The sequence below is a fragment of the Pristiophorus japonicus genome, chromosome 4 (assembly GCF_044704955.1).
Source record: "Pristiophorus japonicus isolate sPriJap1 chromosome 4, sPriJap1.hap1, whole genome shotgun sequence".
Taxonomy (NCBI): domain Eukaryota; kingdom Metazoa; phylum Chordata; class Chondrichthyes; family Pristiophoridae; genus Pristiophorus; species Pristiophorus japonicus.
In genome coordinates this window covers 164,532,121-164,557,947 of record NC_091980.1, presented here as the reverse complement: position 1 = coordinate 164,557,947, position 25,827 = coordinate 164,532,121, and the positions used below count along the sequence as shown (strand labels likewise).

The window sequence follows — 25,827 nt, the reverse complement described above, 5'->3', positions numbered from 1 at the left end:
CCACCCGCTCCCCTCTTTCTCTCTCTCTCCACCCGCCTCCCCCCCTCTTTCTCTCTCGCGCTCCACCCGCTCCCCTCTTTCTCTCTCGCGCTCCACCCGCTCCCCTCTTTCTCTCTCTCTCTCTCCACCCGCTCCCCTCTTTCTCTCTCTCTCCACCCGCTCCCCTCTTTCTCTCTCTCTCCACCCGCTCCCCTCTTTCTCTCTCTCTCCACCCGCTCCCCTCTTTCTCTCTCTCTCCACCCGCTCCCCTCTTTCTCTCTCTCTCCACCCGCTCCCCTCTTTCTCTCTCTCTCCACCCGCTCCCCTCTTTCTCTCTCTCTCCACCCGCTCCCCTCTTTCTCTCTCTCTCCACCCGCTCCCCTCTTTCTCTCTCTCTCCACCCGCTCCCCTCTTTCTCTCTCTCTCCACCCGCTCCCCTCTTTCTCTCTCTCTCCACCCGCTCCCCTCTTTCTCTCTCTCTCCACCCGCTCCCCTCTTTCTCTCTCTCTCCACCCGCTCCCCTCTTTCTCTCTCTCTCCACCCGCTCCCCTCTTTCTCTCTCTCTCCACCCGCTCCCCTCTTTCTCTCTCTCTCCACCCGCTCCCCTCTTTCTCTCTCTCCACCCGCTCCCCTCTTTCTCTCTCGCGCTCCACCCGCTCCCCTCTTTCTCTCTCGCTCCACCCGCTCCTCTTTCTCTCTCGCTCCACCCGCTCCCCTCTTTCTCTCTCGCTCCACCCGCTCCACTCTTTCTCTCTCGCTCCACCCGCTCCCCTCTTTCTCTCTCTCCACCCGTTCCCCTCTTTCTCTCGCGCTCCACCCGCTCCCCTCTTCTCTTTCTCTTCTTCTCTCCACCCGCTCCCCTCTTTCTCTCCACCCACTCCCCTCTTTCTCTCCACCCACTCCACTCTTTCTCTCCACCCACTCCCCTCTTTCTCTCCACCCACTCCCCTCTTTCTCTCTCTCCACCCGCTCCCCTCTTTCTCTCTCTCCACCCGCTCCCCTCTTTCTTTCTCTCTCTCCACCCGCTCCCCTCTTTCTCTCTCTCTCTCCACCCGCTCCCCTCTTTCTCTCTCTCTCTCCACCCGCTCCCCTCTTTCTCTCTCTCTCTCCACCCGCTCCCCTCTTTCTCTCTCTCTCTCTCCTCCCGCTCCCCTCTTTCTCTCTCTCTCTCTCCACCCGCTCCCCTCTTTCTCTCTCTCTCTCCACCCGCTCCCCTCTTTCTCTCTCTCTCTCCACCCGCTCCCCTCTTTCTCTCTCTCTCTCCACCCGCTCCCCTCTTTCTCTCTCTCTCTCCACCCGCTCCCCTCTTTCTCTCTCTCTCTCCACCCGCTCCCCTCTTTCTCTCTCTCTCTCCACCCGCTCCCCTCTTTCTCTCTCTCTCTCTCCACCCGCTCCCCTCTTTCTCTCTCTCTCTCCACCCGCTCCCCTCTTTCTCTCTCTCTCTCCACCCGCTCCCCTCTTTCTCTCTCTCTCTCCACCCGCTCCCCTCTTTCTCTCTCTCTCTCCACCCGCTCCCCTCTTTCTCTCTCTCTCTCCATCCGCTCCCCTCTTTCTCTCTCTCTCTCTCCACCCGCTCCCCTCTTTTTTTCTCTCTCTCTCTCTCTCTCTCTCTCTCTCTCTCTCTCTCTCTCTCTCTCTCTCTCTCCACCCACTCCCTTCTCTCTCTTTCCACCCACTCCCTTCTCTCTCTCTCTCTCTCTCTCTCTCTCTCTCTCTCTCTCTCTCTCTCTCTCCACCCACTCCCTTCTTTCACTCTCTCCACCCGCTCCCCTCTTTCTCTCTCTCCACCCGCTCCCCTCTTTCTCTCTCTCTCTCCATCCGCTCCCCTCTTTCTCTCTTTCCCACCCGATCCCCTCTTTTCTCTCTCTCTCCACCCGATCCCCTCTTTCTCTCTCTCTCCACCCGATCCCCTCTTTCTCTCTCTCTCTCCACCCGATCCCCTCTTTCTCTCTCTCTCCACCCGATCTCCTCTTTCTCTCTCTCTCCACCCGATCTCCTCTTTCTCTCTCTCTCCACCCGATCCCCTCTTTCTCTCTCTCTCTCACCAATCCCTCTTTCTCTCTCTCTCTCTCTCTCTCTCTCTCTCTCTCTCTCCACCCGATCCCTTCTCTCTCTCTCCACCCGATCCCTTCTCTCTCTCTCCACCCGATCCCTTCTCTCTCTCTCCACCCGATCCCTTCTCTCTCTCTCCACCCGATCCCTTCTCTCTCTCTCCACCCGATCCCTTCTCTCTCTCTCCACCCGATCCCTTCTCTCTCTCTCCACCCGATCCCTTCTCTCTCTCTCCACCCGATCCCTTCTCTCTCTCTCCACCCGATCCCTTCTCTCTCTCTCCACCCACTCTCTTCTCTCTCTCTCTCTCTCTCTCTCTCTCTCTCTCTCTCCACCCACTCCCTTCTCTCTCTCTCTCTCTCTCTCTCTCTCTCTCTCTCTCTCTCTCCACCCGCTCCCCTCTTTCTCTCTCTCTCTCTCTCTCCACCCGCTCCCCTCTTTCTCTCTCTCTCTCTCTCTCTCTCCCTCCACCCGCTCCCCTCTTTCTCTCTCTCCCTCCACCCGCTCCCCTCTTTCTCTCTCTCTCCACCCGCTCCCCTCTTTCTCTCTCTCTCTCCACCCGCTCCCCTCTTTCTCTCTCGCTCCACCCGCTCCCCTCCTTTCTCTCGCGCTCCACCCGCTCCCCTCTTTCTCTCGCGCTCCACCCGCTCCCCTCTTTCTCTCGCGCTCCACCCGCTCCCCTCGTTCTCTCGCGCTCCACCCGCTCCCCTCTTTCTCTCGCGCTCCACCCGCTCCCCTCGTTCTCTCGCGCTCCACCCGCTCCCCTCTTTCTCTCGCGCTCCACCCGCTCCCCTCTTTCTCTCGCGCTCCACCCGCTCCCCTCTTTCTCTCGCGCTCCACCCGCTCCCCTCTTTCTCTCGCGCTCCACCCGCTCCCCTCTTTCTCTCGCGCTCCACCCGCTCCCCTCTTTCTCTCGCGCTCCACCCGCTCCCCTCTTTCTCTCGCGCTCCACCCGCTCCCCTCTTTCTCTCGCGCTCCACCCGCTCCCCTCTTTCTCTCGCGCTCCACCCGCTCCCCTCTTTCTCTCGCGCTCCACCCGCTCCCCTCTTTCTCTCTCTCTCTCTCAAAAGTGTCTTAGTAATGACGACAATATTTTCTTTTCCGTTAGCGAAGAACCGAGAAAACACAAACTGCGCTAGCGCAACATCTTTAACTTCATTGGCAGCAATCGTGTCCTTTTGATGTACATTAATAAATTGGACTTGGGGGTACGGGCCACAGGTTTGAAATTTGCAGATGACATGAAACTTGGAGGTGTAGTTATGTGAGGAAGATAGTAATAGACTTCAAGAGGACATAAACAGGCTAGTGGAATGGGTGGACACCCGCCAGATGCAATTCAATGCAGCAAATTGTGAGGTGATGCATCTTGGTAGGAAGAATGAGGAGCGACCAAACACACTAAATGGTACAATTTTAAAGGGGGTGTAAGAAGAGAGAGACCTGGGGACTTGTGCACAAATCTTTTGAAGGTGGCAGGACAGGTTAATAAAACAGTTAATAAAGCAGATAGAATCCTAAGCTTTATAAATAGAGGCATAGAGTACAAAAGCCAGGAAGTTATATTAAACATATATAAAACCCTAGTGCAGCCCCAGCTGGAGAACTGTGTCCAATTCTGGGTATTACACTTGAGGAAGGCTTTGGAGAAGGTACAGAAGGGATTTAGAAAAAACACAGAAAATAGGTGCAGGAGTAGGCCATTCGGTCCTTCGCACCTGCACCGCCATTCAATGAGTTCATGGCTGAACATGCAACTTCAGTACCCCATTCCTGCTTTCTCGCCATACCCCTTGATCTCCCTAGTAGTAAGGACTACATCTAACTTCTTTTTGAATATATTTAGTGAATTGGCCTCAACAACTTTCTGTGGTAGAGAATTCCACAGGTTCACCACTCTCTGGGTGAAGAAGTTTCTCCTCATCTCGGTCCTAAATGGCTGACCCCTTATCCTTAGACTGTGACCCCTGGTTCTGGACTTCCCCAACATTGGGAACATTCTTCCTGCATCTAACCTGTCTAAACCCGTCAGAATTTTAAATGTTTCTATGAGGTCCCCTCTCATTCTTCTGAACTCCAGTGAATACAAGCCCAGTTGATCCAGTCTTTCTTGATAGGTCAGTCCCGCCATCCCGGGAATCAGTCTGGTGAACCTTCGCTGCACTCCCTCAATAGCAAGAATGTCCTTCCTCAGGTTAGGAGACCAAAACTGTACACAATACTCCAGGTGTGGCCTCACCAATACCCTGTACAACTGTAGCAACACCTCCCTGCCCCTGTACTCAAATCCCCTTGCTATGAAGGCCAACATGCCATTTGCCTTCTTAACAGCCTGTTGCACCTGCATGCCAACCTTCAATGACTGATGTACCACGACACCCAGGTCTCGTTGCACCTCCCCTTTTCCTAATCTGTCACCATTCAGATAATAGTCTGTCTCTGTTTTTACCACCAAAGTGGATAACCTCACATTTATCCACATTATACTTCATCTGCCATGCATTTGCCCACTCACCTAACCTATCCAAGTCGCTCTGCAGCCTCACAGCATCCTCCTCGCAGCTCACACTGCCACCCAACTTAGTGTCATCCGCAAATTTGGAGATACTACATTTAATCCCCTCATCTAAATCATTAATGTACAGTGTAAACAGCTGGGGCCCCAGCACAGAACCTTGCGGTACCCCACTAGTCACTGCCTGCCATTCTGAAAAGTACCCATTCACTCCTACTCTTTGCTTCCTGTCTGCCAACCAGTTCTCAATCCACGTCAGCACACTACCCCCAATCCCATGTGCTTTAACTTTGCACATTAATCTCTTGTGTGGGACCTTGTTGAAAGCCTTCTGAAAGTCCAAATACACCACATCAACTGGTTCTCCCTTGTCCACTCTACTGGAAACATCCTCAAAAAATTCCAGAAGATTTATCAAGCATGATTTCCCTTTCACAAATCCATGCTGACTTGGACCTATCATGTCGCCTCTTTCCAAATGCGCTGCTATGCCATCCTTAATAATTGATTCCATAATTTTACCCACTACTGATGTCAGATTGACCAGTCAATAATTCCCTGTTTTTCTCTCTCACTCTTTTTTTAAAAAGTGGGGTTACATTGGCTACCCTCCACTCCATAGGAACTGATCCAGAGTCTATGGAATGTTGGAAAATGACTGTCAATGCATCCGCTATTTCCAAGGCCACCTCCTTAAGTACTCCGGATGCAGTCCATCAGGCCCTGGGGATTTATCGGCCTTCAATCCCATCAATGTCCCCAACACACTTTCCCGACTAAAATGGATTTCCCACAGTTCCTCCTTCTTACTAGACCCACTGACCCCTTTTATGTCCGGAAGGTTGTTTGTGTCCTCCTTAGTGAATACCGAACCAAAGTACTTGTTCAATTGGTCTGCCATTTCTTTGTTCCCCATTATGACTTCCCCTGATTCTGACTGCAGGGGACCTACGTTTGTCTTTACTAACCTTTTTCTCTTTACATATCTGTAGAAACTTTTGCAGTCCGTCTTAATGTTCCCTGCAAGTTTCCTCTCGTACTCTATTTTCCCTGCCCTAATCAAACCCTTTGTCCTCCTCTGCTAAGTTCTACATTTCTCCCAGTCCCTGGGTTCACTGCTATTTCTGGCCAATTTGTATGCCACTTCCTTGGCTTTAATACTATCCCTGATTTCCCTTGATAGCCACGGTTGAGCCACCTTCCCTTTTTTATTTTTACGCCAGACAAGGATGTACAATTGTTGTAGTTCATCCATGCGGTCTCTAAATGTCTGCCATTTACCATCCACAGTCAACCCCTTAAGTATCATTCACCAATCTATCCGAACCTATTCACGCCTCTTACCTTCAAAGTTACCCTTCTTTAAGTTCTGGACCATGGTCTCTGAATTAACTGTTTCATTCTCCATCCTAATGTAGAATTCCACCATATTATGGTCACTCTTTCCCAAGGGGCCTCCTCGCACAACGAGATTGTTAATTAATCCTCTCTCATTACACAGCACCCAGTCTAAGATGGCCTCCCCCCTAGTTGGTTCCTCGACATATTGGTCTAGAAAACCATCCCTTATGCACTCCAGGAAATCCTCCTCACCGTATTGCTTCCAGTTTGGTTAGCCCAATCTATATGCATATTAAAGTCACCCATGATAACTGCTGCACCTTTATTGCATGCACCCCTAATTTCCTGTTTGATGCCCTCCCCAACATTACTACTACTGTTTGGAGGTCTGTACACAACTCCCACTAATGTTTTTTGCCCTTTGGTGTTCTGCAGCTCTACCCATATAGATTCCACATCATCCAAGCTAATGTCCTTCATAACTATTGCATTAATCTCTTTAACCAGCAATGCTACCCCACCTCCTTTTCATTTTCTTCTATCCTTCCTGAATGTTGAATACCCTTGGATGTTGAGTTCCCAGCCCTGATCATCCTGGAGCCACGTCTCTGTAATCCCAATCACATCATATCTGTTAACATCTATTTGCACAGTTAATTCATCCACCTTATTACGGATACTACTTGCATTAAGACACAAAGCCTTCAGGCTTGTTTTTTTAACACCCTTTGTCCTTTTAGAATTATGATGTAGTGTGGCCCTTTTTGTTTCTTGCCTTTGTTTACGCAAATGTTTCCAGGAATGAGGGATTACAGTTAGTGGATAGACTGCAGAAGCTGGGGTTATTCTCCTTGGAGCAGAGAAGACTAAGAGGAGGTTTGATAGAGGTGTTCAAAATCATGACTGGTTTAGCTGGTGTAAATAAAGAAAAACTGTTTCCAATGGCTAAAGGGTCGCTATCCAGAGAGCACAGATTTAAGGTGATTGGCAAAAAAAAAACAGGCAACATGAGGAAAAACTGTTTCACACACCTGATTAGGATTTAGAATGCACTGCCTAATAGGGCGGTGAATATAGATTCAGTTGTAGCCTTCAAAAGGGAATTGGATAAATACTTGAAGGAGAAAAAATTGCAGGGATATGGGGAAAGTGCGGGGAGTGGGACTAACTGGATAGCTCTTTGAAAGAGCTGGCGCAGACTCGATGGACCGACTAGCCTCCTTCAGTGCTGTACTCTTCTGTGATAGTGTGCAATATAGATATATTCCTAAAAGGCAAAGATGATGCATCAAAGGGTAGAGTGGATAAATTGGTTAAAACTACACTGAAATCTAAAAGTATGACAAACAAAATGTTCACGGAAATCATAAATATAGAAACTGCAGTGGGGTTCATTTCCTCTTCTATTTTCCAATGGCTGGCTTTGGAGTAACATTGGAAGGACTGCGAACAGGTCACCTGTGTCTTCGGTACAGTGCTGGAGCCTCTGTTGGAGAAAGTGGGACAAGGGGAAGAAAACAGGGAGTCGTACCATCAGCAAGATGATTGATGAGTTACAGGTGGCAGTTGTTTGACTTGCTCATGTATATGGGATTACATAAGATATACAACCCAGAAACAGGCCTTTCAATCCATGCAGGCGTTTATGCTCCACTCCTCCCGCCTTTCCTCATCTAAATCTATCAGCATAACCCTATATTCCCATCTCCATCATATGCTTGTCTAGCCTCCCCATAAATGCATCTCTACTATTTGCTTCAACCACCCCCACATTCCACATTCTCACCACTCTTCAGGTAAAGAAGTTTATTCTGAATTCCCTATTGGGTTTCTTGGTGACTATCTTATATTGATGGCCTCTAGTTATACTCTTCCCCACCAGTGGAAACATTCTCTCTGTATCCACTCTATCAAAATCTTTCATAACTTTAAAGACCTCCATTAGGTCACCCCTCGGCCTTTTTTCAAGAGAAAAGAGACCCAGCCTGTTCATCCTTTCCTGATGTGTATACCCTCGCATTGTGCGCCAACTCCAGTGCCTCTATATCCTTTTTATAATGTGACCAGAACTGTGTATGCAATAAGTTTGATACAGGTTTAGCATAACTTCCCTACTTTTCAATTCTATACCTCTAGAAATAAACCCTAGTGCTTGGTTTACTTTTTTACTGCCTGTGTCCTGTCGCAATTTTTAGTGGTTTGTACTCTGTGATCCCTTTGTTCCTCTACCCCACCTAGACTCGCACCCTCCAAGTAATAAGTGACTTCCCTATTCTTCCTACCAAAATGTAATACCTCATATTTATCTGTGTTGAACAGAATTTTCCAATTAATGTCTATTCTTCAAGTTTATTAATGTCCTCCTGTAATTTGTTGCAGTCCTCCTCAGTATTGATTATCCCCCAATTTATTGTCATCCGCAAATTTAGAAATGATGTTTTTGATTCCAAAGTCTAAATCATTAATATAAATTGTGAACAATTGTGGTCCCAGCACTGATCCTTGTGGAACACCAGTCCCCACCTTCTGCCACTGTGAATAGCTACCTTTTACCCCATCTCTCTGCTTTCTGTCTTGAAACCAGCTAGCTAGCCATTCTGCTACTTGTCCCCTGGCTCTGCATGCTTTGACTTTGTTCATTAGTCTATTATAGGGTACTTTATCGAAGGCCTTTTGAAAATCTAGATAAATTACATCTACTGCATTAACATTGTCTATTCTTTCTGTTACATCTACCATCGATGTTAAGCTGACAGGTCTATAATTCCCTGGACATGTTCTATCCCCCTTCTTAAATATAGGTATTATGTTAGCTATCCGCCAATCCTCTGGCGCTACACTTTTTTCTAACTAATTATTAAATGAAGTAATGCCTCTGCTATCTCTTCCCTAGATTATTTACAAATGCATGGATGCCATCGATCCAGACCAGTGGTTTTATCCTCATACCCTCTTTTCATTTTAAATGTACTTATCTCATTACTAATCTCATCATCCAATGTCATGACCACCTGTTCTATCTCCCTGGTAAATACTGAAGCAAAATAATTATTTAATATTTATGCCTTTCCCTATTGTTACCTGTAGTGTTATTCTGTCCATCCCTTAATGGCCCTATTCCCATGTAGAAGCTACATACTGACTGTATTTGGAATAGAGCTAACTAAATTCTATAACTTTGTTCATGCCCTCCTGCTGAGGAAAGCCTATCTAATGGCTGGTTGTTAATGGATAGAGGTGAATTTAAAAAATCGAGTTCATAATTTCATCTCGTTCTTGATGGCACAGACTGTGAAGAAAAGAAACAATGTGCCTTTAGTAATAAAAACAGAAAATGCTGGAAATCTCAGCGGATCGGGCAGCATCTGTGGAGAGAAAGAGAGTTTCAGGTCGTGTTTTGTGTCAGTGCATCAGTGTGCTGCACCATGGAGTGTTTAGATGGAGTGCCCTGACTGCTTTTTAAGGTCTGATCACCGGACTTTGTACGGTGTCGGGAGACACTTCACAGACAGAGAAGATTGGCGTTACTCTGGGAGAAAGGCTTCTGCCCATCCTTCTGGTTGAGGAATAGATTGTGAAATGGGAGGGCATGAAAGAGCGTCAGGGAAAGAGGAGAATGTTTTGTTCTTTCATACATTTATTATTCAGCTGTGACTCAGTGGGTAGCACTCTTGCCACTGATTCAGAAGGTCATGGTTTCAAGTCCCACTTCAGAGATTTGAGCACAAAAATCTCGGCTGACACTTCATTGCAGAGATGCTGTCTTTTGGATGAGACGTTAAACCGAGACTTCAGCAGCTGTCTCAGGTGGATGTAAAAGATCCCATGGCACTATTTCAAAAAAGAGCAGGAGAGTTCTCCCCGGTGTCCTGGCCAATATTTATCCTTCAACCAACATCAGTAAAAACAGATTATCTGGTCGTTATCTCATTGCTGTTTGTGGGCGCTTGCTGTGTGCAAATTGGCTGCCATGTTTCCTACATTACAACAGTGGCTACACTTTAAAAAATACTTCATTGGCTGTAAATTGCTTTGAGACGTCCTGAGGTTGTGAAAGGTGCTATTTAAATGCAAGTCTTTCTTTTTCTTTCACAGTACTGGGAAACAGGACAGTGCTGCAAGGTGGTCGCCACCAGAGAACTACAAAAAGTGAGTAGTTAATTCAAATATCATTTCTACATGGTGGATTGTAATTTCTGACACATAGTCGTAGGGTCTACTTCCTCCACTGCGATCTAGAACTCTGAGCTGAGCAACCAGCCGACCACTATAGCAAGAAAGGTAGGAACATCTGAAGGGTATCTGGATGATTTGCCAACAAAGGAACATAGGAATAGCAGTTGATCATTTAGCCTGTTTGTCATTAAATTAGGTTATGGCTGATCTGTACCTCAACATCATTTACCCGCCTTTGATCCATATCCCTGTTAAAGGTTGTTCAGTAGAGATGGATGGATGGATGAATGGATGAGATGTGGAACCTAGCAACATGCGAATGCTGAAAATGAGTTTATTAATTTCTCACAAAAGTCTAACTAATAACTATCATCATTTACCTTTGGCTTCACCCATAGACCTTTGTCAGCTTTTAACATTCTTGGTCTCACTGTCTCCTTTGACCCCATATCTACACTCCACATATTTCTAAAGCTGCATCCAAGAAATTTCCCCTTTCGATAAGGCCTCTGACCACCTGAAAGCGACGGCCAGGGGGTGGCGCGGAATGGCTGGCGACTCTCTGTTGAGCGGCCGCTCTTTTGTAAACTGCCCTTCCTCAGAAGCAGAGTGGTGTCCGAGTCGACGATGCCTGTTTTCCCGCCGTGGTGTGCATGCATCGATCCCTGACCATCTGAAGGGGACCCCCTCGCGAAATTGCCCCTTACCTGAGCGGCCCCGCCACTGACCATGCCCCCGACAGCTTTTTCTGTCGGTGCACTCTGTGAAATGGCGGCATGGCCGCTCTTAAAGGGAGGGGCACACTGCCGCAGCCACCATGTTTTTTTTGTCGGCTGACTGCCAGGCCGACAATTATACCCCCCCCCCCCCCCCCCGGGTTCGGCCGGGCCAGCAACATACAGCCTGGCAACCCCTCGCTGGCCCGGCAGAAACTCTCCCTGGTGGCCCAGTGGACCTAACTAAAATGAATGCAGAGTTCGCAGTGGCCCGCCCCTTTAACTGAAGGAGAGAGACGTTGTTATGTGCCAGCAAGGTGTTGATGACTGACAGCCTCGGATACCCTGCCCCACTCCCAGTTCCGCTCTGCTTCCAATTTCGCCCCCATGATGATCCACTTCCGTCCCCGCTGGAAAAAGAACCCCGCGGAGTTGGATGTGCGGCGGCCAAAGCACTTCAAAACCGGTAGGTGTGTCCCGTTTCCAATGGAGGGCAATTTCTAACCCTCTGTTTTCTCTTTCATGTTGCATATTTTTCTGCTCAACCCCTCTTAAAACCAAGTCTGTCCAAGACTTGAATACTGTTCTGCAATCTGGGGAGATTATGCTTGCATTTCTTTCACCTCCAAGACCAGTTACAAGAAAAAAGCATGTATCTGAGGTTACAAAAGCAAAATACTACGGATGCTGGAAGTCTGAAATAAAAACAGAAAATGCTAGAAATACTCAGCAGGCCAGGCAGAATCTGTCCGTTCTAACGAAAGGTCATCGACCTGAAATGTTAACTCTTTTCTCTCTCCACAGATGCTGCCTGACCGGCTGAGTATTTCCAGCATTTTTTGTTTTTATTATGTATCTGAGGTTATTGCGCTCAAATTATTTACTACCTTTCCTCAATTAGCTTTCTCTCTATCCTCTCCAATCGAGACTGCGAAGTGAACAACTTAAGAACGTAAAAAACTTCTACCTCGACTCCACCTTCCCGTCCTATCCTATATCCCTTGGTTCTCTTAGTATCTGAAAATCTGTCAATCTCTGTCTTGAATATACTCAACAACTGAGCACCCACAGCCCTCTGGGTAGAGAATTCCAAAGATTCACAATAATAATAATAATAACTTTTATTTATATAGCGCCTTTAACACAGTAAAAAGTCCCAAGGCGATTCACAACAGTGTTACAAGACAAACAGGTACATTTGACACCGAGCCACAAAAGAAGAATTTAAGGCAGATGATCAAAAACTTGTTTAAAGAGGTAGGTTTTAAGGAGGAAAGAGAGTTAGAGAGGTGGAGAGGTTTAGGGAGGGAGTTCTAGAGGTTAGGGCCCAAACAGCTGAAGGCACGGCCACCGATGGTTGAGCAGTTATAATGAGGGATGTTAAAGAGGCCAGAATTTGAGGAGCGCAGATATCTTGTGGGATTGTGAGGCTGAAAAAGATTACAGAGCTAGGGAGGGGCAAGGCCATGGAGTGATTTGTAAACAAGGATGAGAATTTTGAAATTGAGGTGTTGTTTAATTGGGAGCCAATGTAGGTCAGAAAGCACAAGGATGATGGGTGATTGTGATTTGATGCAAGTTAGTACATGGGCTGCTGAGTTGATAAGTGCAGTTGTAAGAGAGTTTTTGGAGAGTTTTTTTCCAGGGGCAGATGCAGAAGGAGAAGGAAGTAGGTTTGGATTGGGGAAGTGGGATGTGGGTGGAAAGCGATACAAGGAAATGATCAGAGATGGCTTTATCTGTAATTGATACGGTTGGAATAGCAAGGCCATGAGAGATTGCAAGGCCAATGGGAGTGGCCATGAATATGGGTTGAGGAATTTATATGGAGAGAGCGATTAATCCCTATAAATGCCAACATTCACTGACCTAATTTTCGACTCCACAGCCAGGGGAATTACCATCCCATCATCTACCCTGTCAAGCCACATAAGAATTTTATACGTTTCAATGAGATCTCCTCTCATTCTTCTAAACTCTAGGTTTCTGCCAATTCAGCCTTGAGCTGGATCCTGTCTACATTAATAACGTGAGCAACAGAGCGACTGGGATTGGAATGGCGCAGTCATTCAGGTCTGAAACTGACAACGGGAGGGTGCATGTGAATGGCTCAATTTAACACCAATAATTTCTCCCTCTCTCCCTGTGGGAGAGCATCTGGTCTCCCCTTGCTGCTTCTCCAGAATGTTGTGGAAACTCAGAAACATGCGTGATTACGGATGAAAATCTCGGGAGAGAGTGGGCAACTGGTTAGTACAAATTCAACCGTTTTTATTTTTTTCTCAACCTTCCTCCAAAGATAGCCATATAGAATCATGGAATCATACAGCACAGAAGGAGGCTGTTCGGCCCATCGTGCCCATGCCAGTAATTAGTCCTGCTCCCCTGCTCTTGCCCAATACACTGCACATCTTTCCTTTTTAAGAATACATTCTATTCCCTGTTGAAAGTTACTATTGAATCTGCCTCCAGCACCCTTTCAGGCAGTGTATTCCAGGTCATAACAACTTGCTGCATAAAAAAAATTCTCCTCATCTAACCCCCTTGGGGTTTTGCTAATTATTTGAAATCTATGTCCTCGAGTTACCGAACCTCCTGCCCGTAGAAACAGTTCCTTCCTATCTACTCTGTGAAAACCCCTCATCATTTTGAACACCTCTATAAAATCTCTCCTTATCTCTGCTCATAAGAACATTAGAAATAAGAGCAGGAGTAGCCCATACAGTCCCTCAAGCCTGCTCTGCCATTCAGTATGATCATGGCTGATCATCGACCTCAACTCCACTTTCCTGCCTGATCTCCATATCCCGTGATTTCCTTGGACTCCAAAAATCTATCTATCTCAGCCTTGAATATATTCAGAGACTCAGCATTCACAGCCCTCTAGGGCAGAGAATTCAAAAGATTCACAACCCTCTGAGTGAAGAAATTCCTACCCATCTCTGACTTAAATAGCTGACCCCTTATCCTGCGACTGTGCCCCGAGTTCTACACACTCCAGCCAGGGGTCATTACATCCATTCCATCCTCAAACAAAAGAGCTCCTACAATATGGGTTCAGTGGTTAAGAACATGATTCTCTGACAGCAGGGTGTTTTCATCTTGCCACAAGCCAATGTATCCATTGATACTATAACAATGCACTTTTCCAAAGATGCCATACGCTGCAATGCTTGGTTTAGGAGACCCAAAGGAAGAAAATTCTTCTCCCTTTTATCCTGAAAGTGATGCCTCTGCTGGTGTATGGTTCCACTGGACCTGGCAATTCTGTCCATTCTTTGTACATGAGCATAGATAGTGAGTGTGGCAGGCAGTTTGACCATGGGTGGCAGCACAACATCTGTTGTACAGCTGTCTTGCTCTTTTCACTTCGTTGCTTTAAATGTCGAATTACACACACACTCAGTTTTAGTAAATGCAGGATCAGGGCTTTTATTCAGACATTCATACTATACAAACCAAGTATGAAAGTAACTGAGACAAATCACAAAGGCAGCTCTTCCAATTTCTGTGGCTGCTTGTGACACACATCTTCCGAGATTCCAGTGTCTAGTGTTAAACTCTCATCTTTACACCGAAAAAGCCTTTGAACTCTCATTTCTTTGCATAGTATATTTAGACAATTAACATGCAGACGATGTGGAATCAAATGGCATTGTCCTGAAATCACGGCGAACTGTTTTCTGAATTGTTTAACATAAAGATGATGTCATCAAATTATTATTCGCATAGTAACAAGGTACACTCAAACACTAAACATACAGACAAATGACCAGCCACTTATTATCCTGAAGTCAAGTCTCACTGCCATAAATCGATTCTCACCATGAAGTACTATAAACACACAGGTGATCAGATAGACACATTTGATTGGCTACATGGCTCCATCGTCTAGCAGCCTGTTTCGATCCAAACATCCTGTTTTTAATCCAAACTTCAATCGTCAACTTTTAACCCTTTTGATATCTCCAGACTGCGCCGAAGGAAAGAGTTTCAGAAATGTGAGCTTGCGCTCCCCCAGCCACAAGCCAACGTATCCGTTGATACTATAACAATTCACTTTTCCAATGATGCCATAAGGTGCAATGCTTGGTTTAGGAGACTGAAAGGAAGAAAATGCTTTCTCCCTTTTATCCTGAAAGTGATGATCCCTGCTGGTGTATGGTTCCACTGGAGCCAGCAATTCTGTCCATTCTTCGTACATGAGCATAGATAGTGAGTGTGGCAGGCAGTTTGACCATGGGTGGCAGCACAACTGAGCACAATTTTGTCCTCATCATATACTCCCACAAGCGGACTTTCCAGCAGGGTCACTGGATAGCAATCAGTAGAAACCGTACAGGCTTCCCCATGCCACTGAGCTCACGTATACTGAGAGCAATCCTCACGATTCAAAATCAAACTTAGTAGAACCTTCCCAGTTTGTACTGCATGTGATGCATTTACCAAATGTCGGGTGCTGAACATTGCTAATTTATCTTTAAAGAACGCAAAGTTTGGTACATTTGTCAATATTATCATAATATCCTTTGCACCACATTCGTTGGCCACTAAACTGTCGGCTGGCAAATAGGACAGGCCTCACACATTTACTGAGTATTATTGTAGTTGAGGAGATATTAGAAATTCTCCTGCTTTGCAGGGAATACTGTTTAGTTATGATCCACGTATCACAGGACCAATGTAGCAGCATTGACACTGAAAAAGTCCTGGATCAAGTACTGGTTCTGTGATTCTAACTCTTGGGAACCTGAGCTTTTCACAAATGGAATGTGTGTTCTTGACCAACAACACTTAAGTGATTTCTCTTATGATAAAGCCTCCATAAAGTTTTTCTCTAATCTAGGCGAGTGGCTGCTCTCGAGGCCAAACAGCAGGGACAAACTGCAGTCCACAAGGCAGGCTGTCAGTTACCAGGCACTGGCTCAGGCTCGAAGTACTGGGGTCTGTCCAAAGAGGACCGAGCCATTGCTGAACGACTGGAGAAGCTGAAGGGAGAAACCAAACCAAGTGAGTGCCATTGTCAATTACGAGAATTATTTCAATGTATGTAATGGAGGTCAAGGGAAACTCCGAAAGTCTTTATAAACATGCAATATTTTGCAGAGCCCCTGATTAAGCTCTGTGCACCCTCACCTCTGGGTAAAAAGTTTGCAAGTTCCAACCCCACAAGAGGATTTGAGCACACAGTCCAGGCTGATGCTTGAGTGCAGTACAGAAGGTGTGCTGCATTTCCAGATGCGAAACCTCTCTTCCTCTAACCTTGATTTAGGTGGATGCTAAATATCTTGTGCACTATTCGAATAAGATAAGGACTTCTGCTGGTGTCTTGTCAGCATTCCTCTCTCCATCAATACCAGATTAACTGGTTAAGAAGATAAGAACATAAGAGATAGGAGCCAGGAGTAGGCCATTTGGCCCCTCGAGCCTGTTCAGCCACTTAATTAGATCATGGCTGATCTGATCATGGACTCAACTCCACTTCCCTGCCCGCTCCCCATAACCCTTTATTCCCTTATCGCTGGAGCAGTGAGAGACTCTGGAGGGACATGATCAGGGCCCAGGGGAGGCATGAGTTTTGGGCCAGGGGCAGCACAGGCTAGCTCACAGTGTGATATACGTGGGCACTAGGTCCGTGCAGCAGAGCTGGTCTCCAGTCGCCTTGGATAATCCTTGGCACTGGACCAAGACAGAGCTCTGTCAAGCCTGTGTGATGGCTGGTGTGCAACGGCCACCACACGTTAAAAAAAACCCACGCACAGGCATCTTCCAACCTTGTGCCTTCATTGAAACACCTGTGAAGTCATCCTTTTTGGCATGGAAGCAAGTCATCCTCGTTTCGATGGACCACTTATGATGATTCCCTTATCGCTCAAAAATCTGTCTATCTCCGCCTTAAATATATTTAATGACCTGGCCTCCACAGCTCTCTGGAGCAGAGAATTCTACACATTTACAACCCTCTCAGAAGAAATTCCTCCTCATCTCAGTTTTAAATGGGCAGCCCTTTATTCTGAAACTATTCCCCCTATGAGTGGAAATATCCTCTCTGCATCCACCTTGCCGAGCCCCTTCATTATCTTATAAGTTTCGATAAGATCACCTCTCATTCTTCTGAACTCCAGTGAGTATCGTCCCAACCTATCTTCAAAAGTCAACCCCCTCATCTCCAGAATCAACCTAATGAACCTTCTCTGAACAGTCTCCAATGCAAGTATATTCTTCCTTAAATACGGAGACCAAAACTGTACGCAGTACTCGAGGTGTGGCCTCACCAATACCCTGTACAGTTGTAGCAGGACTTCTCTGCTTTTATACTCTCTCTCCCTTGCAATAAAGGCCAACATTCCATTTGCCTTCCTGATTACTTGCTGTACCTGCATGCTAACTTTTTGTGTTTCATGCACAAGGACCCCCAGGTCCCGCTGTACTGCAGCACTTTGTAATTTTTCTCCATTTAAATTATAATTCGCTTTTCTATTATTTCTGCCAAAGTGGATAACCTCATATTTTCCCTCATTATACTCCATCTGCCAAATTTTTGCCCACTCACTTAGCCTGTCTGTATCCCTTTGCAGATTGTTTGTGTCCTCACAATTTGCTTTCCCACCCATCTTTGTATCATCATCAGAAAACTTGGCTACATTACACTCGGTCCCTTCACCCAGTCATTAATATAGATTGTAAATAGTTGAGGCCCCAGCTCTGATCCCTGCGGCACCCCACTAGTTACTGTTTGCCAACTGAAAATGACCCATTTATCCCGACTCTCTATTTTCTGTTAATTAGCCAATCTTCTATCCATGCTAATATATTCCCCCCAACCCTGTGAACTTTTATCTTGTGCAGTAACTTGTTGTGTGGCACCTTATTGAATACTTCTGGACATCCAAATACACCACACTCACTGGTTCCCCCTTATCCATCCTGTTCGTAACATGCTCTAAGAACTCCAGTAAGTTTATGAAACATGATTTCCCTTTCATAAAACCATGCTGACTTTGCTTGATTGAATTATACTTTTCCAAATGTCCTGCTACTGCTTGCTTAATAATGGACCTCAGCATTTTCCCAACAATAGATATTAGGCTAACTGGTCCATAGCTTTCTGCTTTCTGTCTGCCTCCTTTTTTAACGAGGGGCATTACATTTGCTGTTTTCCAATCCACTGGGACCTCCCCAGAACCCAGGGAATTTTGGTAGATTACAACCAATGCATCCATGATCCCTGCAGCCACTTCTTTTAAGACCTTGGGATGCAAGCCATCTGGTCCAGGGGACCTGTCCACCTTTAGTCCCATTATTTTACCGAGTACTACTACTTTAGTGATTTGTATTAATTTCCTCCCTCCCTATAACCCCTTGATTATCCACTACTGGGATGTTTTTAGTGTCTTCTACCGTGACGACCGACACAAAATATTTGTCCAATGTCTCTACCATTTTCCTATTCCCTGTTTTCATCCTCTAGGGGACCAACATTTACTTTAGCCACTCTTTTTTTTTCCTTTTTATGTACCTGCAGAAACTCCTAGTATCTGTTTTTATATTTTGTGCTAGTTTACTTTCATAATCTATCTTCCCTCTCTTTATTCATATTTTAGTCGTTCTTTGCTGGCTTTTAAAAGTTTCCCAATCCTCTGGCCTCCCACTAGACTTGGCCACATTGTATGCCCTTGTTTTCAATTTGATACCATCCCTTATTTCTTTAGTTAGCAATGGATAGTTAACCCCTTCTCTTACAGTCTTTCCTGCTCATTGGGATATATTTTTGTTGAGAGTTATGAAATATCTGCCACTGCTTATCGACCATCCCACACTTTAATCTATTTTCCCAGTCCACTTTAGCCAACTCTGCCTTCATACCTTTTGTAGTCTCCTTTATTGAAGCTCAGGACACTAGTTTGAGATCCAACTTTCTCACCTTCCAACTGAATTTGAAATTCAACCATGTTATGTTCACTCATTCCTAGAGGATCCTTTACGAGGAGATTGTTTATTAATCCTGTCTCATTACACAGTATCAGATCTAAGATGGCCTGCTCTCTGGTTGGTTCTGCAACGTACTGTTTGTAATGACTCCAGAGTCTGGTTACTGTAAACTCACTCAGGTGCAACCTGATCCATCTTTATTCCAGCCCAAAAGTGCCAGCGTGACAAAGACACCCAGCTTATATGCAGGTGACCAAACACACATGCCACATGCGTACAGCCCGATGACCTCCGACCGCGGCGCCCTTTGGTGTCTGGTGACCCTCAAGCATTAATACATAACATCCCCCTTTTTAAAATCTTAACAACAGTCTTTTTACAAATTAAGACGGTCTGGGGGTTTCCTCGCACGAGTTGATCGTCTCAGTTCAACTTTGGCTCTGGGTGCGTTTTCTGAGTCCGTTGAGACTGAGGGCTGAATGGCTGATCTGATGGGACTAGTCATGACCACATCAGAGACTGAAGGTTCAGAGTCAGCAGTGTCCTCTGATGAGTGAACAATGGTTGGTTGATCACTGAGTGCATCTTCCTCACTCGGTTCCAGTTCATCCGTGTGCGGCATTTTAACCTGGTCAAGATGTTTCCTGCATGTTTGCCCATTCTTGAGCATGACAATAAATACTCTGTTACCCTCCTTGGCTGTAACAGTGCCGGCGATTCACTTTCGACCTTGACCAGAGTTCAGTACGTAAACCGGATCATTGACCGAGATGTCACGTGACTCGGCAACGCGATCATGACACCATTGCTGACTTTGACATCTGTTTTCAACACGATCATTCAAATCAGGATGAACAAGAGAAAGCTTGGTCTGGAGATTTCTATTCATCAGTAGATCAGCAGGAGGAACCCCAGTAAGCATATGAGATCTTGACGTATAACTGGGCAATATACATGACAACCGTCTCTGCAGTGAGCCCTGAGTTACACGTTTCATACTTTGCTTGATTGTTTGAATGGCACGCTCTGCTTGATCATTAGAAGCAGGCTTGAATGGAGCTGATCTCATGTCTGATGCCATTGAGTTTCATGAACTCCTGGAACTCAAGACTTGTGAAGCAAGATCCGTTGTCGCTCACAACAATGTCAGGCAAACCATGAGTAGCAAACATGATGCGAAGGCTCTCAATGGTAGCTGTAGATGTGATGGATGACATCATAACACACTCTATCCACTTAGAATATGCATCTACTACGACAAAAAAATCTTTCCTAGGAATGGGCCCGCAAAATCAATGTGGATCCTCGACCATGGTTTGGATGGCCACGACCAAAAGACTCAGCGGAGATTCCGCTGGTACTTTACTTAGCTGCTGCATTGCACTGATGCATGCATGATTCCAGATCAGAGTCGATTCCAGATCAGAGTCAATTCCAGGCCACCATACATGCGACCTAGCAATGGACTTCATCATGACAATACCAGGATGAGTGCTATGAAGTTCACGTACAAATTTTTCTCTACCTTTCTTAGGCATGATTACACGATTACCCCACAGTAAACAGTCGGACTGAATGGACAGCTCATCCTTGCGACGGTTGTAAGGTTTGGTCTCCTCACGCATCTCCATAGGTATAACAGACCAATCACCACTGAGTACACACCATTCCACAACCGATAGAATACGGTCATGGCTGGTCCAGATTCTAACTTGTTGAGCAGTGACAGGGGTTCCTTCACTCTCAAAAGCATCCATTACTAACAGTAGATCTGCAGGTTGAGGCGTCTCCATCTCAATTGTGGGTAAGAGCAGACAACTCAGTGCATCGGCACAATTCTCAGTACCAGGTCTATGATGGATGACGTAATCATAGGCAGACAATGTCAGCGCCCACCTTTTGAATGCGGGATGATGCATTGGTATCAATACTTTAGTTTTCCGCAAACAATGAAATTAGTGGCTTGTGATCCGTTTCGTTCAAAACGAAGACCAAACAGGTACTGGTGCATTTTTTTTTTTTTTAACCCCATACACACAGGCCAAGGTTTCTTTCTCTACCATACTGTAAGCTCTTTCCGCTTTAGACAGACTTCTCAAAGCTTACGCAACAGGTTGTAGCTTGCCCGATTCATTTGCTTGTTGGAGTACGCAGCCAACCCCATATGATGAAGCATGACCGGCCAATACAAGACGCTTACGGGATCATAATGAACAAGCAACTTGTCTAAACATAGCAGATTCTTGGCTTTCTCAAAGGCTCTATCTTGAGACACACCCCAGACCCAGTTGTCGCCTTTTCTTAGTAACACATGCAGTGGCTCTAGAAAAGTGCTTAATCTGTAAGAAATTACCAAAGTAGTTGAGAAGCCCAAGGAATGAACGCAGCTCTGACACATTCTGAGGCCTGGGTGCATTTTTGATGGCCTTGGTTTTCGAATCAGTGGGCCTGATGCCATCAGCAGCAATCTTCCTCCCAAGGAATTCAACTTCAGGTGCCATGAATACACACTTCGAGCGTTTCAGTCTGAGTCCCACTTTGTCCAGATGCTGTAGGACTCCTTCAAGCTTGTTCAGATGTTCAGCAGTGTCGCGATCTGTAACCAGAATGTCATCCTGAAACATGACCATTCTAGGAACGTACTTCAGTAAACTCTCCATATTCCTCTGAAATATGGCTGCAGCCGAACGAATCCTAAAAGGACACCTGCTGTAGATGAACAGTCCTTTATGGGTGTTGATGCAGGTGAGTTTCTTCGAAGTGCCGACAAGCTCCTGGGTCATATACGCCGACGTCAGATCCAGTTTCGTGAACGACATTCCACCAGCTTGTATGGCGAATAGATCATCAGTCCTCGGTAACGGATACTGATCCTGTTTCGAAAATCGGTTAATCGTAACCTTGTAGTCTCCACAAATCCTGACCGTGCCATCACTCTTCAACACAGGAACAATGGGACTAGCCCACTCATTAAACTCGAGCGGTGATATGATCCCTTCACACGTGAGTCTGTCAAGCTCAATTTCAACCTTCTCCTTCTTCATGTACGGAACAGACCGAGCTTTGTGATAGACAGGCCTTGCATTGGAGTTCAGGTGAATCTGCACCTTGGCTCCCGTAAAATTACCAATGCCCCGGTTCAAACAAAGAAGGAAACTTTTTCAATGCTTGAGCACACGAAGTCTCATCCACCGAGGACAGCATCTTGACATCATTCCAGATCAGCTTGATTTTTCTCGAGCCAATTCCTGCCGAACAGCATTGGACCATTACCTGGGATGATCCATAATGGTAGCTTGTGAACCACAGTCATATGACACCTCGATTGCTACACTGCCGAGCACCGGTATGCGTTCCTTAGCGTAAGTACGCAACCTGGCATTAACTGGACTCCGCTTCGGTTTCACAGCCTTAGTGTCCCATAGCTTTCGAATGGCCTTTGGCTCATTATCGACTGGCTCGTACCCGTGTCCAGCTCCATTGATACAGGCACGCCATTCAGCTTCACATTAACTACTATCGGCTGACTCTTGCTCAGGAATAAATACAGTCCATTCACTTCCTCCTTGGGTTGTGTATCCGGGCCATCACTGAACTGGTCCTCATCAACCACGTGGTGAGCCGCACCACACTTGTTCCGTTGTGGACACATCTTGTGAAGGTGCCCCACTTTCGAATATCCATTGCATGAGTATTGTCCAAACCGACACTGATGAGGCCGATGATTGCCCCCACAACGCCAACAGGGTGAAATCTGGATCGAACCAGTTGGCGGGATCTGAGCAACGGCAGGTTTCGTGTAAGCAGCTCTGCGTGAAGCCGACGCCATCTTGTTGACGGTACTTGCTGTGGAACTCCGACTCGATGATATCTGCCTCACATAATCATCAGTCGTCATGCATGTCTGGGCAGTCGCGATGGCCTTTTTCAAATCCAGCGTCTGCTACCAACAGCTTCCTGAGGATCGCATCATGGCTGATGCCTATCACGAAGACATCACGCAGCATATCTTCCAGCATGTTCCCGAACTTACACGGCTCAGCAATACGTCGCAGGTCAGCAACAGATCCCGACACGTCCTTGCCCTCAGCATGAACATGCGTGTAGAAACGGTAGCGTGATATGATCCCCTCTTTTGGCTTCAGATGGTTACCTACCAATGTACAAAATTCTTCATACATATAAACATAGAAAATAGGTGCAGGAGTCGGCCATTCGGCCCTTCAAGCCTGCACCACCATTCACTATGAACATGGCAGATCCTGCTTTCTCTCCATACCCCTTGATCCCTTTAGCCATAAGGGCCACATCTAACTCCCTTTTGAATATATCTTAACAAACTGGCCTCAACAACTTTCTGTGGTCGAGAATTCCACATGCTCACAACTCTTGAGTGAAGAAGTTTCTCCTCATCCCGCCCGGCTCTAAATGGCTTACCTCTTATGCTTCGACTGTGACCCCTGATTCTGGACTTCCCCAACATCAGGAACATTCTTCCTGCATCTAACCTGTCCAATCCCATCAGAATATTAATTGTTTCTATGAGATCCCCTCTCATTCTTCGAAATTCCAGTGAATATAAGTCTAGTCGATCCAGTCTTTCTTCATTTGTCAGTCCTGCCATCCTGGGAATCAGTCTGGTGAACTTTCGCTGCACTCCCTCAATAGCAAGAATATTCTTCCTCAGATTAAGAGACAAAAACTGTACACAATATTCAAGGTGTGGCCTCACCAAGACCTTGTCCAACTGCAGTAAGACCTCCCTGCTCCTATACTCAAATCCTCTCGCTATGAAGGCCAACATACCATTTGCCGCCTTCGTCACCTGCTGTACCTGCATGCCAACTTTCAATGACTGATGTACCATGACACCCAGGTCTCGTTTTCTGCTGGACGTACAGGCGAGAGAAGATTCTTCATGAGGCCGTAAATTTTCGGACCACAAACGGTGAGGAAAATAGCCCTGTGCTTAACTGCGTAGGTCTCTGCCTCCATGCGTTTGGCCACAAAATACTGATCCAGGCGGTCGACAAAATCTGCCCAATCCTCGCCCTCCACGAATCTCTCCAGGATTCCAACAGTGCCCATTGTGCATGAGAAGGTTCATAAATTACCTCGTCGTCCATTGTAATGCCTCAAGAGTGTGGTTGCTGTAAACTCACTCAAGTGCAACCTAATCCATCTTTATTCCAGCCCAAGAGTGCCAGCGTGACAAAGACACCCAGATTATATACAGGTGACCACATGCCACATGCATACAGCCCGATGACATCCAACCGCAGCGCCCTCTGGTGTCTGGTGACCCCCAAGCATTAATACATAACACTGTTCAAGGAAACTACTCCGGATACACTCTATGAACTCTTTCTCAAGGCTAACCTGGCCAATTTGTTTTGTCCAATCAATATGGTTAAAATTGCCGTATTGCTGTTCCTTTTATACAAGCCTGCATTATTTCTTGTTTTTTTTTTAACTCTGTCCAACAGTGTAGCTACTTATAGGGAGCCTTATAGACTATGCCCACTGTCATGTATGTATGCTTGGATTTACTAGCCACCAGGTGGTGCCACTGTTGGAGGTCATTGGGCTGTGCTCACGTGAATGCGGCCCGGGTATAAAAGATCAGCCATCTTGTAATGTAATCACTTTGGGGCCCTAATAAAGTATAGCCAGGTTTGTACCTATTCGGGGTTTACAGTATTCAGTCTATTGAGATATTGCATACACAACATTTGGCGACGAGGTAACAAGAACCTTCGCATGCAAAAATGAGCGCAATTGGAATTGTGGAGGGAGAAGATTGGGCACACTTTGTAGCCTGCTCGAACCAGTATTCGTGGCCAACAAAATGGAGGAAGAGGCGGACGCTGTTCGGTGCCGGGCGGTGGTCCTCACGGTTTGCGGTCCGAAAATCTATAGACTCACAAAGAATCTTCTCTTGCCCTTCAGTCCAACAGACAAGGACTGTGAAACATTGTATGCTCTGGTACGTGACCATCTCAAACCAGTTGAAGGCATCATCATCTCAAGATATCAATTCTATACGCACGTTCGTTCTGAGGGCCAGGATGCCGACCTAAGACTTCTAGCTGGACTGTAAGTTCAAAACTGCATTGGGAGACATGCTGTGGGACTTCTTTGTAATCGGCATCAACCACGAGGTGATCCTGTGTAAGCTGCTAGCGGTGGAGATGCTGGATTTAAGCAAGGCCATCACGATTGTCCAATCATGCATGACGACAGACAAAAGCTGAAAGCCGATATCATTGAAAAATCAGAACTCGGCAAGTACTGTAAACAAGATAGTATCGTCGTTTAGCAGAGCTGCATATGGCAGGGCCTATCCGACTGCGTACGCGAAACCTGTGGCTGCTCAAAGTCCGCCAACGGGAATGAATCAGATATCACCTTGTTGGCGTTGTGGGGGAGATCATCGGCATCGTCAGTGTTGGTTTAAACAGTATATTTGTAAAGGCTGTTCGAGAGTGGGGCATCTCTAGCGCATGTGTCCGCAACTGAGCAAGCGTGCTGCGACGCATCACGTGAAGGATGATGACCAGTCTAGCGCGGATCCAGATATGCAATTCGAATACCAGAGGAGAAAGTGTATGGACTGTGTTCATTCCTAACAAAGAGCCAAGCAATAATGATTAATGTAAAACTTAAACATGGGTGCGAGTGAATCAATCATGAGCCAGAGGACATTTGACAGGCTTGGGATACTAAGGTTGAGTCCAGTCAATGCCAAGTTGCATACGTACACTAAAAAACTCATAACGGTAATTGGCAGTGCAGTAATCAAGGTATCGTATGATGGTGCGGTTCACGATTTACCGTGATGGATTGTTCCAGGCAATGGTCCAACGCTGTTTGGCAAGAACTGGCTAGAAAAAATCAAATAGAACTGGAATGAGATCAAACTGTTGTCTGAGGAGGAGGATACTCCATGTAATCAAGTGCTGAGCCAGTTCCCCTCGCTGTTTGAACCAGGCATCGGCAATTTCACGAGCCAAGGTGCAGATCCACATGGTCTTGGATGTAAGACCCGTCCATCATAAAGCTCGGGCAGTTCCGTACATGATGAGGGAGAAGGTCGAAATCGAATTGCACAGACTC

General features: G+C 46.3%; 1 protein-coding gene across 2 annotated transcripts in view; it reads left to right on the top strand.

Moving 5' to 3' along the window:
- Window positions 1-25,827, top strand: part of zfyve19 (zinc finger, FYVE domain containing 19) — an 89,769-nt gene that overhangs the window by 13,241 nt on the left and 50,701 nt on the right. For both annotated transcript variants that reach the window (XM_070878780.1, XM_070878779.1), the window contains exons 3-4: window positions 9,983-10,036; window positions 15,626-15,789. In XM_070878780.1, coding sequence (XP_070734881.1) covers window positions 9,983-10,036; window positions 15,626-15,789 — 218 coding nt within the window. The remainder of the gene's footprint in view (window positions 1-9,982; window positions 10,037-15,625; window positions 15,790-25,827) is intronic.